Source organism: Patiria miniata, unplaced genomic scaffold (genome assembly GCF_015706575.1).
Source record: "Patiria miniata isolate m_02_andy unplaced genomic scaffold, ASM1570657v1 HiC_scaffold_1, whole genome shotgun sequence".
NCBI lineage: Eukaryota > Metazoa > Echinodermata > Asteroidea > Valvatida > Asterinidae > Patiria > Patiria miniata.
Genome location: NW_024037047.1, coordinates 2,577,588 through 2,590,997, shown reverse-complemented (window position 1 = coordinate 2,590,997; position 13,410 = coordinate 2,577,588). Strand labels below are relative to the sequence as shown.

Sequence of the window (13,410 nt, the reverse complement as noted above, 5' to 3'; positions counted from 1 at the left end):
GCTTACGTTCCGGCCGCGTCTTTAATCTACGATCTCCCAACGATAAGGCGCCCGTTCGGTCTAAACTATTCAAGACGGGGTCAGAGCACTTTGGGCCGGATATTGAAAATACAGTCCATCAGACGACCATTAATCGACTGAAGAGACGACACCAGGAGAATATGAAAAGTACACGAAACAATGACAGCTCACGAAGGAGCAAAGAATTTGCGGATGGCGAATCTTAAAAAAAAATCAATACCACTTTTTACGGTTTCTCTTCCATGTTCCAACACTCCGAGTGCCGCGCTGGTAATTGCAGCTTTTGTGGTGTATTCTTTTGATCTTGGGGTCTGATATTTAGTCTTGGCCTGCTAAGTGTTTAGTCGTATCTGTCGGATTATAAGTCCTTAAAGAGAGCCTCTTTCCGAGAACCTTGTAACAGTGTTTTTGTCCGGAGCGTCGGCGATGGCACAATCCGTGATTGTTGCCAATCGGAAACCGGCGGCGCTTGCATTCGAAGGGAAGTATTACTGCAAGATGAGTGCGTCCGCAAGAAAAGCCGCCATGACAGGCTCTTTCACAGATTATTGTGTAAGAGGCTCGGCCTTTTCGGTGGCTTTTTAATTTTTAAATCCCGGATGTTTCCTGTTTAAGAGGTTCGGTCCAAACATTTGCAAACACGGCGTTTTCCGCAGAGAATAAAATAGCGATGTAGCTGAAATATAAAAAAAGAACAATCAAGCTCACACAGAAGAGAAATCGTAATGAATTTAGTTGGTGTTAATAACACTAATTTCGTTGCGCCCCAAAGAAAATCCTCAGTTTTAAGGATCTCCCATTATGGGACACCGATTCTTTTAAACCTTTAGAAGTTTGGGATAATATCCAAACATCTGATATCACTGAATTTACATTCTGTGCGCCATTAGATAAACTGCCCGTTCATTGACTCGTACCGTCGCCATGGGCGCGTTAAAAATGAGGGCGCCCTAACGAATTACGGCCAGACCTGTCAACACTAAACATGTTGGGATATGGCTGTCCAAATTCCAGACACAAAGTTGTTTCATTAAGTGATTGAATTAACACGTTTTTATTTGAAATTTTCTGTCAACTTTTATAGCGCAGAAATCATCGCAAATAATCCTTCCCGTCTTTTGGAAATGTTGAAAGGGCATACAATTACGACAACGATTTCAGTATTTCTACTATTCTTTTATTCGGTATTGGCCTGCTCTCGCACCTCTATCGCTAGGTCTTTGTCCTCAGAAGAAAAAAATTAAAATATCAATATACATTTAAGCTGTCCTTTTTGTAATATTGATGAAGGTTTTTTTGGCAGGAAATCCCGAAACAAAGCGTCACCCGTCGCGTTGCCATGGCAGCACAATAGATTCTAAGGATTTGTAAATCTCCCCAAAGTTCATTGATGAGTTCATTGGTCTTAATATGACCGCTGGTGATTATCCCCCAAGGTGCGAAGAAATTCTCTTGAAGAATCTATCTGTTCTTTCAATTAATTAATTGTATATTATCAGCATCCTTGCTCTATCCTTTTGAAATAAACATTTAACCTCGCCAGGCAAGGCCTACCTTTTTGTTATTTAAGCCATTACAGAGGCGTCAAGCTAGAAAAAAATGCAATTGAATATGCGAGGTAATATCTCATAAACCGATAGACAAATACTTGTGTCAAAAGAAGAAGGATAGAAAAAAAAAATCCACGGGAAAAATAATTACAGTGGTTCTTCGCGGGTCCCACTGGGGATCTGATGCGAATAGACAAGAGGCGCCAGCTCAGAAGCGCGCCAAAACGATTGCGATTTTTCCCCACTTCTTCGTTTCCATTATTCAACTTCTCTGACAATGACGAGGAAAAGGAATCACTGCATTGCACGTTTCTCCCTTCATCTGCTCCCCCCCCCCTTCATCTTCCCCTTCTCTCTCTCCACACACAAACAGTCTCGACCTGCCGATCAGATTTGCGAAAATGGAATTTCCTGGGATAAGAATCTCGGTAGGAGTCGAGGGGCTGAGAGACTGGCTCGCCAGCTCCGGCGGGAGGAAGGGAGCTCTTTTACAGAATAAAAAACCTCCGGGGGGAAATCGCCAGAAAAGATCTGCGGGAAAAAAGGCAGCGAGAGACAGAACGACAGGGACCTGGGGAGATGGCTAAAGCGGATGGCACAGCACGCTTGACCCTGAACTTGGCGCGCGTGTCGGGCCAGGATGTGTGAAGATCTTTTGAGTCGACTAAAATAGCTGAAGACTGCTCCCCGGCCGGGGCTATCGCGCTGCGATTTCCTGCTAAACTGCGAAAGCGTTCGGTGGTTCTTTTCTTTGGGTTTAATCGCCAGACAATATTCCTTGACAATTGGAAATCGTATCTGTAAAGCTACACTTTGATTCTAATGTTTACTATTTTTTTTTTTACATGTATAACTTGAAATTTAGATTTAGATACCCCATGTGTAAAAAAAAAAAGATTTTTTTTTTCTCCTAACGTATGTTCACTTTCTATGTTTTGTTTTAACGAAACAAATACTTTATGACGATTTTGGTAAACAATAGGCCTAATTCAAATTGCGTTATGAAATTTTCAATAACTAAACGAGGGTGGAATTTGTTCAGTTCAATGTCTTATTTAAACGCGGTTAACTTATATATATATTGCTGAGAAAATAGCCATCGAATAAACAAATTATTGTTTTTCGAGGTAAAATTTGAAAATAGCACGAGAAATAATTCCTTGGCCACTTTCTGCTCCTTTCCCTCTTCCTTCCTGTCCTGTTTTATTGTAATTAATTGATTTCTTTCCTTGTAATGTATGAATATAAGAAAGTATATATGTACATTTGTATATTCATACGAATGTGAATATTTTGCTGTTAATTTAATTTTTTTCAATTTCATTAGTATACATGTATTACCGTAATTTTCGGAATATAAGCCGCGGCTTATACGTTGATTTTGCCCATGAAAATGTTTACTGCGGCTTATACACAGGGCGGCTTATACGCCGAGCCTTGAAGAATGAAAATGACATTTACATGTGTATTTAATGTTCTGGTATAAGAAGAGATGTGTTGCTGAAATAATTATCAAAATTACGGTAACCTGATATAATTCAGTCTAGAGTATGTATTTAATAATTTATTAGCTTAATTTGTAATTACGGGTTCCAGGTCTTGTACAAGCATATGCTTTTTTACCTGGATCCCTCGTATTATTTTTTGTCATTCTTTATATAGATGCTTGTTAATTATGGTTTTGTTAACAGAAGTTAACAATTCTACATTTAGGGTCTGATACCTGTTTGTTGGCTGCAGAGAAACAGATAACTCAGACTATTTCCATGATAATATACAATTTGTTGAAGAAATGTTATTCAAACAAGAAATCATCTTAATTTAAATTATTTTTCATTTTCGATGCACATTGGAAGTTGCTTGACTTGATGTTTCCGTATATTCGTTTTATTTTTCAAAACAGATTAGTTTATGGTGCCACTCGGTGGAATAAAATATGAATTCGTTTGGTGTTGAGCGACAGTAGAGTCAGGTTTGTGGATCAACTGAAATGACTAGGCAGGTGTTTGTGGACAATCGGCAACAGTTTTGTCAACAACTGTCATTTAGGAGTTTTATCTAAAGTCGCATGAATGTACATGCTTCCCAAGTACAACAATAGTCGGTTTTGCTATAGTTGAAGTAAAACAATGCGAAATTGTGATTCTTAAAATTCGGCTTTCAGCCTTGACAAATTTGTATGACACTCTGCAGGGAAACACATAAAACTCTTTCCCTCGCGATAGCACAAAGAAACCCACCGCTATATAGTTAATTTTTCATTATCTAAACAATGGCATCTTGCCAATTATCGGGAAGGAACAAGGAAGACAAGAAAAAGCAAAGCCCGGGGACCAATCCGCGTCCTTCAGGCGACTGTCAGCCAGATGGCACGCGCTACGCGCTACGCGCTCATTCTCGATGTCTTATAGGCTGTCTCTCAGCGACGCCATGCATCTTTCATGAGTTTAGTCCTCGGGAAGGAAACAAGCGTCTGCTCCGGCATGCAACTGAAGGATTTAGACACACTTTGAATAAATTAAGACCGTGTCTGTGGAGGAGCGGCGGTAAGACGGAACTCTGTCTTGAAATTTCAAATCACACTCGGGCCTAAGATTTTTGTCGTCATTTAGTTTTTCAATTAATAAATAAGAATCGTTCTGAATAAAAAAGGAGGACGTTCAAAGCAATTGCTATTTTAATATTTACTTACTTGAAAATACCTGCGTATTAAAATGTGTACAATTCTTGGTGGTTGTATTTTTTTCCACCGTTAGGTGTCTCGCTCACAATCATCAATTGAATCGATTCGGGGTTCTGAAAATATTATCCTAAACTATCCATAAACATGCTCTTATAAAAATTATTGAAAATTGGCAATATTGGCAATTCTAAAACGTAATGACAGTCGGTGAGAAACCAATTTATAATTGACAGAACATGTTTTTTTTGCGAGCACTGAAATTATTTGTGCCTAATAGATAGAATTCTTTTGCTGATCCGGTTTCTTTGCGCCTTTGGAATTATAAGCTATTTTCTTGTTTGTTTTGTGTTGATTCGTATTGAGTTTGTGCCCCACTTGTATGTCTGGGTGATTGGCCATTAAAGAGAGAGTGCGCCCTCATTAGTTTCATAAAGAATCGTCCACATTGAGGGCGCATCGCGCGGTGGACTGTATTAGAGGCGCGATTAAAATCATGACCAAAAAGATAGTCGAGTGTGAAACTTTTTGTCTGCGCCCAAAACGAACCATATTTCCCCCCTCCAATCCCTTTCGTCGATCACGACAGCCATTAAGACCGGTAGTGTGATTGAGAAATTGGCCACTTCAATAGGGTTCGGGGACTTGCCGAGAAAAAAAAAGGAGTTGGAGAAAAATCGAGAGAAAAAAAGGGGAAAGAAAATAGAGATGAGAGCAGTGGAGGGAAAGTAATTTGCACTTCGCTGGCGCGCAGTGGATGGTAATAATAAATGCTGTTGTGGTACGGTCAGCGGATGGAAGGGAGCGGGCGCTGACAAAGAAAGAGAGCGGTGAAATGGCGCTCGGGCCCGGCGTAGGCTGCTCAGTGAAGGGGGGGGGGGGGTGTCTGGGAGAATGAGATGAACCTGCAGGTTGAAGGTGGCTGGGAGAAATGAGCACTTAGTGAGATTGTCAACTATTAGGGCTTAGGGAGGTGGGAAAAGCGCAGGAGGGAAGTGATGAGATGAGGTCTGAATTTACAAAAAAAACTATGATTCACCATTGTATTTGCTTACTTGGGTAAAACAATGACGAAACTATAGAGAAAAGGTGTCTGTTATTCAACAGAACACTGGCTGTTTCGGCTACAGAAAAACGTGTACAAATGCTATGGACAAGAGTCTGAAAAAGAAAAACAAACGAAAAGAAAAAAAAAGACAATACGAAATCTGAACGAAAACAAAGGCTCGTTCGGCAAATTGCCGAAACTGCCAAAAATAGTGAAGGGAAAAACGGTATATGTTTTGAATTTTAATTTTGTCCAGAGTTCATTCAGGTGTTTTCTTTAATTCGAGTACTGGTGTCACGTCTCCTGTTATGTCAGCTGTTGCGATGATATTAACGTGTCTAAATCGGTTTTTTTTCTGTTTGTTTAAATGTTTGTTTGTTTTGTTCTGCTTTTTCTGTTTTATGTTAAAAAAATGTTATGGTCGTTGTACTATTTCTCGGATTTAGGGTTTTATTTTCCGTCAGCTGTTAAGCATGTAGCATTTGTCATTAACACGATGAAAACGCAATGGAGTTGTCCTAACACATTTTAGGTAATTTAGCTTCTTAATCAAGGTATTATATTCGGCTCCTGGTGCCGGCTGAAAATTATCTTGTTAAAAACAAACACTTCTAGAAAAAAAAATCCACAAACCCTCAAAATCAACAGGGTAACGCCAGAAAAAAAATGGCGCGCACGCGATCATTTCGCAATTTGCCACGCCAGATTAAACAAGCGCGCGCGGGCAGCATTCCGCGGAATTTTCCCCCTTCCTGTTTTTTTCTCTTTTAATTTGAAGTGTTGGGGAAAAAAGAACAATGTTATTACCGAGGAAAATGAAGTCTTGAACCTACGAGGACGGGAGTCGCAAGGGAATTGGTTCCCGGGCTGATTGGCTGCTTGGCACGGTGCATTTTGATTGATGCAAGGGGAGTGTTTTTATTTTTGTTTCGCGTCACAGTAATGAAATGGCGAACTTTTAAAGTCCTCCATATGGGAGCTAGTACTTTCTACGTGCGCTTTTCAGTTTTCGTCATGCCCATTTGGCGTGTGGTCGTTGGTGTTTATTCCGCAACATTGGGTTGGGAATGGATGATCACTTGCAAAGACAATGACGACAATTGATTAGACAAGTTGAGAGACAAACATTGAGGAAAATAATATGAAAGCCAGATGATGGGGAACTTGCAAAGAAGCAGTTTACGCTGTAAACGTTCAAACATTTATTCTTAAAATCAATCATTTATTGTGGGCGAGTGTGGACTAGTGGTCAGGGTTCGTGACTCATGATCAGAGGGTCAGGGGTTTGAATCCAGCTGCTGGTGACATGTTGTGTCCATGGGCAAGTCACTTCACCCCCACTTGCCTCTCTCCACCCAGGAGTATAAATGGGTACCAGCATTATCTGGGAGTAACCTGCGATGGACTATCATACCATCCAGGGGAATATCAATATTCTCAGTCGTTTCATGCCAAGGAAACTGGAGATAAACGCCGGCCTGATGGGCCATATTGGCAGACTTGACTTAACTTATTAAGCCACATCACGTGGTTTTGATATCCCATAATAATGTCCACCAACCTTCTTTCTTGCAGCTGCTTTCAACTTCGTGCACGTGGTTCATGGGCTGCATGTGCTGTCCCGGCATGCCCGCGTTGGGCGAGTACCACGTGCCCGGCCGCGGCCATTGGCCGTTGAGCATGCGCAGTTTGTCAAACATGGCGTCGTGGCCCATGTTCTTCTCGGCAGCCAGGCTGCGTAGCACTCTGTTGATGGAGGAAACCTAAAACAACATTGAGGGAGAAAAAGAGGCATTTTATTTAGGAGAACGAAGGAGAATTAACGATAGTTGGATAGAGTAAATGGTTATACCGATTATCATGAACCTCGATTGGAAACTACGCATGCTCAGTAACTAGGTGATTACTCGCATATTTTGACTGGTACTCACTTCATCTTTTCCAGATGTGAACATTGCCCTATTGCGTGGCTCTCCTTACCGTAAGCGAAAACTCGCTGCTTACTATAGCAGAACATTTGATGCTTACGGTAAGCGAGTTTCACGGGTTAGCGAGGAATGTTGGCTTCTGCACATGCGTGCATCCCGGTAACTGGATTTTGTGCTTACAGGGTTAGCCCAGAATTTTTCTGCTAGCGCGATTTAGCACAAGATGGTGATCGTAAGCACGACATTCTGTGGTTAGCACAACCATGAAAGGTTGTGACGGCAACACCTTTATGTTATTGTGTGGGAAAACGTGGGGAATTCACATCAGTTGAAGATGAGTTGCTACATAGATTTCCCGCCAAAATATCGCTTGGTTTCAAGCGAGAGAGCTCGTTTTCTTGGCCATCTGCTGCAACCATGCAGCAAACGCATGCGGATTCTAATGCAAGCGGGAGTGGAAAAAAAACATTTTGTTAGAACGAAAATGATACCAAGAACTCCCGATTCGGTCCAGTAGTTTTGATTCCAGCGCCATTTTTGTGAACCAACGTCAGGGCTTAAGATAATCCTTTTGTTCAGTGTGCGACAATCCTAATTAGAGCCCCTGACTTTGGTTGACAAAAATGGCGCTGGAATCAAAACTACTGGAACGAATCGGGAGTTCTTGGTATCATTTTCCTTCCAAAAAATTCCTATCATTATCAATATAGTGTAGGTCTCTGAATAGTGGAAGTACGAGGTTGCGGGTTTTTTTTAACACCCTGTGTTGAGCTCATTCCCAGAGCCCAACTTTGACGCAATGATCGTCACACGCCACCTCGTTCCCACATTTTTGGGGTTTATATCACATGTACTTGAGATTCGGCCACGTATCAATAGTCACGGTGATTCTATGGTGTTAAGCAGGATGGTGCAATACATGATGTTTTCCTGTTTTTCATCTCTGATTCCCACCCGGTCACCAGAGGGCACTGCGTTATCGGTTACTCCAATCAGCTTCGTAGTTTCACCGAATTATTTTACTTTCCCCCATCCTTTCAACCTATACTCATCCTTGTACATGCCAAGTTTCACAAGTCGTGAGGACTTGTATACCTTTTATCATGCTGCCGCCATTTCAGTAATGCTCTCTGTATCCAATAATAGTACTGAAATAGTACTGGAAGTGTTCAATAACTGGTAACTCGGTAACTTTTGTGCAAACAGGAACCAGACTATTTTTTTCCTTCCAGCCTCGCTTTGGTTACGTTGATTTGAATGGGAAAACAACAAGATGGCCGCAGCATGATAATGGTCTATACCAACGGCACTTTAAAGGAAGACTCTAAAGTTAACCTCTAACAATAACGATCAAAATCTACTCATTTCCTGGAGATCGTAAAAAAGAAAATGGCGGAGTAATGATAGCGATGATAATAGCCCTTTCTCGCCTCCAGGGGGCGCGATACCGACTCATCTTCACCGAGATAAAAAATATAAAAGTTGTTGCTGGCAGAGGCAGGAATGGCTTGAGGGCTGTCTTTTTTATCGCGGCCTTTGAGACAAAGAAAGCTGAAAATTATTTCCACCCACAAAGAGATCTCGCCGCCCTTTCCAGTGGCAACGACAAGGAATATCAAAAAAAGAAAAGAACAAGGCTCGAGTGTTGCCCGGAGACGTGCGGTTAATTGCTGGGAGTGTTCGGTAACTGATCATTATCTCATTTGACCCAGAGACACGAAGATGTGCCACCAACAGGTCCCTCTTCTGTTCATCTGTTGTTGTTTTTTCCCTCTCTTCTTTTTCCTCTCCTCCGGTTTGTCCTCGCGGCGTGAGGACCATTGTTTTGATATCAAACGAGGATGGATCTGAAGCGAGCGCTTCGACCGTTCATTAGCGGGGTATCAAATCCACTTTTGCCCCCGAAGGTTTCAGCGCGCGGGCGCGCACGCTCGTGTGTTTTCCACCGCCGGCTGTTTTTAGGTCCGGGATCGGGTATTTGGATTTCCACCGCGCCGCGCTACCGTGGCGTAATTAAAGCATGTTGATTCACAAACATGCACAATTTGTGTATAAACAAAAGGGCCGTTTGAAACTAGAAGTGTAGCATCGAATAGTATAGGACACAAGCCGACAGTTCATTCGGGTCTTTGTTTTAATAGACTGCTTAAATTACATGACATTTTCCGCTCTCTGGTCGTGAAATAATTCTGCTGCGGTTTACATTTCTAGGAAAGGAAAGCGCGGCAGCAGGTTATTCTTAGAACGACGATATTTTGTGAAATGAATTTCTTCATCAATTGATTGGGTTTTTTTTTTATTATCTAGATCCATGAATTAAGAAAGTCGTGTCCTAAGAACTATCATACATAATTTAATACCGACCATTTTCAAGAATGTTCAGCGCACAATATCAAATTATAGGAAATGACTCATTTTCCGGGAAAAAAAAGTGCGATTTTATTTCTAATACAAGATTTGGGTATCGTTTTTTGTTTATTTGAAAGGATTTTGTACATTTGCCGATAAAACTTATACCCATGGAGCCAGGCACAAAGAAAAGGTGTAAATAGCATCGAAGTCATGATCATTATGGCAACGTGGACACGTGTACCTGATAAATTATTATATTATTTATCTATTTTTTCAGTGCGGTTGTGTAAAAATAGCCAAAATATTTTTCGATATCTAGAAAAGGGATTTCTAAAAATGTGGTGAGAACTATTAAGGCTACCTTTAAGGCAGGGGAATGATTGTTATAATGGTTTTTTTTTTCAATGATGACTCAGTAGGCGTATTGTATTATTTCTTTTTCACGCGGCTCATTTGCATAATGCTCATTATTTATTATGCAAACATTACGTCATTAACAGCTAGATTTCCATATGGACAAGCAATCGGGCCCGAAGCGGGGAGAACAAACGAACGGTGGACAGATGGAAAACAGCAGGGGATTCTACAAAAAAAAGGAAAACTGATGAAAATAACACAAATTGAAAAGAGGGGGGGAAATATCGACACCGAAAAAAAAGAAAGAAAATATCAATATTCGAGGAAAAAAGTACAGCGAACACACGGCGTGGGACTTGGGAGGGAAAGAATATGCCCGAAGAACCCCCCGCTGCGACGGGCGAATCGAGCGAGGACGGAAGGCCAAGGTTAGCGGGGCCAACGCGCCGCGAGACGGTATTGTCCAAAGCAGATATCCGCTGGGGGAAGAAGAAAAAAAAACTCGCTTTGCGGAACTCACAATGCCGCGCGGAAACGGCCAATGGGGATAAACGTGGCAGGTTGGAAAACCACTGTGCTTCGGGACAGAGACTGAAAATCCTGGCAGAAGTGGTTATGAAAATCATGATATACCTGTTGAAGATAACGTAAACCTTACTTGAGTAGCAAAGCCCGAGCAAATGGTCGTTACCAACGATTTTGTGACAATTTTGAACAAAGATTATTGTACCACAACAAGTGCAAGTGCACAATAAGCTCTGGTCGTGTTGCAAGAAGTCTTGCATGAAAGTCTTGCAAGAAATCGATCAAAATGATCCCTGCCAGAGCTTAAAAATGCGACGCCGAAAAATGCGGCGTAGATGGCACATCTGGAGCACCATACTTTTGGTAAATTTTCGGGGACAGGCAGACAGACAGACAGACAGACCACCAAGTGACATGTACAAGCTCCTGCTAGAGCTTAATAACGGCGAGGTCCAGTTGAATTTTCCCGATTTTTGGGTGGCCGCTTCATTTTCAGCAGTCGTCTCACTGTTCACGTATCCCAGAACATTTTACTTGTTACTCTGACGTCAAAGCTAAATACTCGGAACAAACTACAGCATAGCTCAAAATAACTCAATGGGCCCAAAGCACGGTGGGATTTAAGACTCCCCCGGCCCTGCACTGTAAGCCAGAGGAAATTAAACCGTGCAATATGGTTTGCGGGAGAAAGCTCCGTGGAAAATCAATATCATTATTCCGCCGGTCAGACGGATATAACAATGGTTGAATCAACAATGGCTATGATTAATACACGACGAAAAGCATAATTGGGAAAGAGGTTATCATTATTATTATTACGAACAAAAAAGGTTGGGATACGCTTCTATCTAATTCAAAGAACAGTTGAAATTGGTATAATTTGATACATGTTGACTGTAAGTATTTCAAAATCCACAGTTTTTCTGTTCTTCAAACAAATCCTGTCCTCTGTGATATAATTTAAGGTGGTTTCGACTCATATTACAAGCAGATCGCTTATCCATAGCAAAAGTATCGATTGATGAGCTGGAGCGGCTAGACAATACACTAATTGTGAGTTTAACCTCGACGTTTACAGAGCTGCCATGCCCCCGTGTAAAATTGCGCTGATCGCCCGCCAGCGGGACGAGAGGAAACACGCTGGACCGTGTTTTCGGTTAGTTTCACCGGGCGCGTGAGCTCGTGAAATGCGATGGATTTTTGTGTGTGTGTTGTATTGTATGTGCGCTTCCCTCGCGAGCGAGACGTCGCTATTAGAACGGGGATGTAGCGGGCAAGGCCGGGCAACGAAGGTCGGTTGTATACGGGGACTCGACGGCCGCACGGACCGCTGGATATTCGCTATTCGCTCGGTGCAACGAAACAGAAAAAGCTAACAGTTTGATGGACTTAAGGGAAGCTGACAGATTCCTTCAAACGCATGGTGACCTATGACAAGTGCACACACTATGACACACATACTGGAATTTGTATCCTTGTGGAGTCATTTCTTTGTTCTCGTGTACTAAAGTTTTCGAGTTTGAAAGTATACTTTCAAAATGCTCCTATTTTAACCAGAATTAATTTCCTGGGCTAAAATTCGGATTTAATATCCCTTACATAAAATACTTTAATTTGGGACGCATCAACTCACCTTGGAAATTCCTAGTTTTTGAGTAAAATCCATATATATTTATTTCGTGATAACCTTTTAGAGACGTATTCATCTGTAGAAATTGCCCTCTGGAGACGTATACAATCTTTTGTTCCCTATTATGCACATGTCTTCACAGGGTACCGTGTACCAGATCACACGTACACAAAAAGATAAATAGATTCCCTATAGCTGCAAATACGCATTATGACTGAACATTAGGGCAACGATGAGCAATTCTAAGTGATGAACAATCCTAAGTGAAGGATGTTACTTATTGGATCGGTCTTTGGTTTGCAGAATGGAAACATATCACGCTTCCTTTTGGTGCTATAAGAAAATAACTCAAAATGTTCTCTTTTTTTTCATTTGTTTTCTTTGTATATTTTGGGCTTTTTGTTTGCAGTATGTCACTGCTTTTAAAAACTATATACCAGCCGGATCATGTAGACAACTTTACGAAGTCAACCACTCCACTACAGAAAAGAGAAGAAAAAAAGGAACAAAATAAAAGAAAGAAAATGAAAGACGCACTACAAATGCAGGATTAGTAAATCCCCAGAAAAAAAGCCGAAATATTCAGTAATCGCATAACACGGTCCACGTGATCGTGCCTTGCCTAGGGGGTCTTGTATAGCACGGGTACGACCGGGGCAGTCCCGCACCGCGTACGCCCGGTGAACCCCGGCCGTGGAATGTGCCGAGTTGACGGGGCGCGCTCGTAATGTTTGCCCGGTCTGCAGCCAGGCGCGAACAACTTATCGGTATAGTTCGGAGTCAGGCAGGCGGAGATTTAGGCCCAATTCCCGGTGAACTCTCAACGCGGGCTTTCACACAAAATCACGAATCAGCCATGGGGAAAATATAAATCCCACGAAGAATGCGTGTATGCACTCAAAGATACAGGCAGGTATTTGAATGGATTGAGCATTTCGTCTTTAAGGTTTGATCAGAAAAGACAGAGGCGAGACATGCGCCCAAGACCTACACTCTTCAACATTCTGTGTCAGATTCGACCCAAATCCGGGTCAGATTCGACCGGAAATCCGGGTCAGATTTGACCGGACACATTTTCGGGTCAAAAAATATCTTTCTTCGTGTATGCAAATGACACTTTTCCTGGTCAAAATGACAATTTCATTTGGTGCCAAAATGACACTGTATACCAGGTCAACATGGCCCCAAATGTGACTTGGAGAAGTTTCATTTCAACCCTGATCAGGTTGAGTCTGACCCGGATATGGGTCGAATCTGACCCGGGACCTTTAAGCGTGTTTGTATAGTACCAATCCACACGCTGTTTCATCAAGTTTCTG

The 13,410-nt window shown here is 41.9% G+C and overlaps 1 protein-coding gene across 3 annotated transcripts in view; it reads right to left on the bottom strand.

The window, feature by feature from the left end:
• LOC119738408 (paired box protein Pax-6-like) overlaps positions 1-13,410 on the bottom strand; it is a 109,735-nt gene that overhangs the window by 29,366 nt on the left and 66,959 nt on the right. For all 3 annotated transcript variants that reach the window (XM_038213400.1, XM_038213466.1, XM_038213333.1), the window contains one exon: positions 6,861-7,062. In XM_038213400.1, the coding sequence (XP_038069328.1) occupies positions 6,861-7,062 (202 nt within the window). The remainder of the gene's footprint in view (positions 1-6,860; positions 7,063-13,410) is intronic.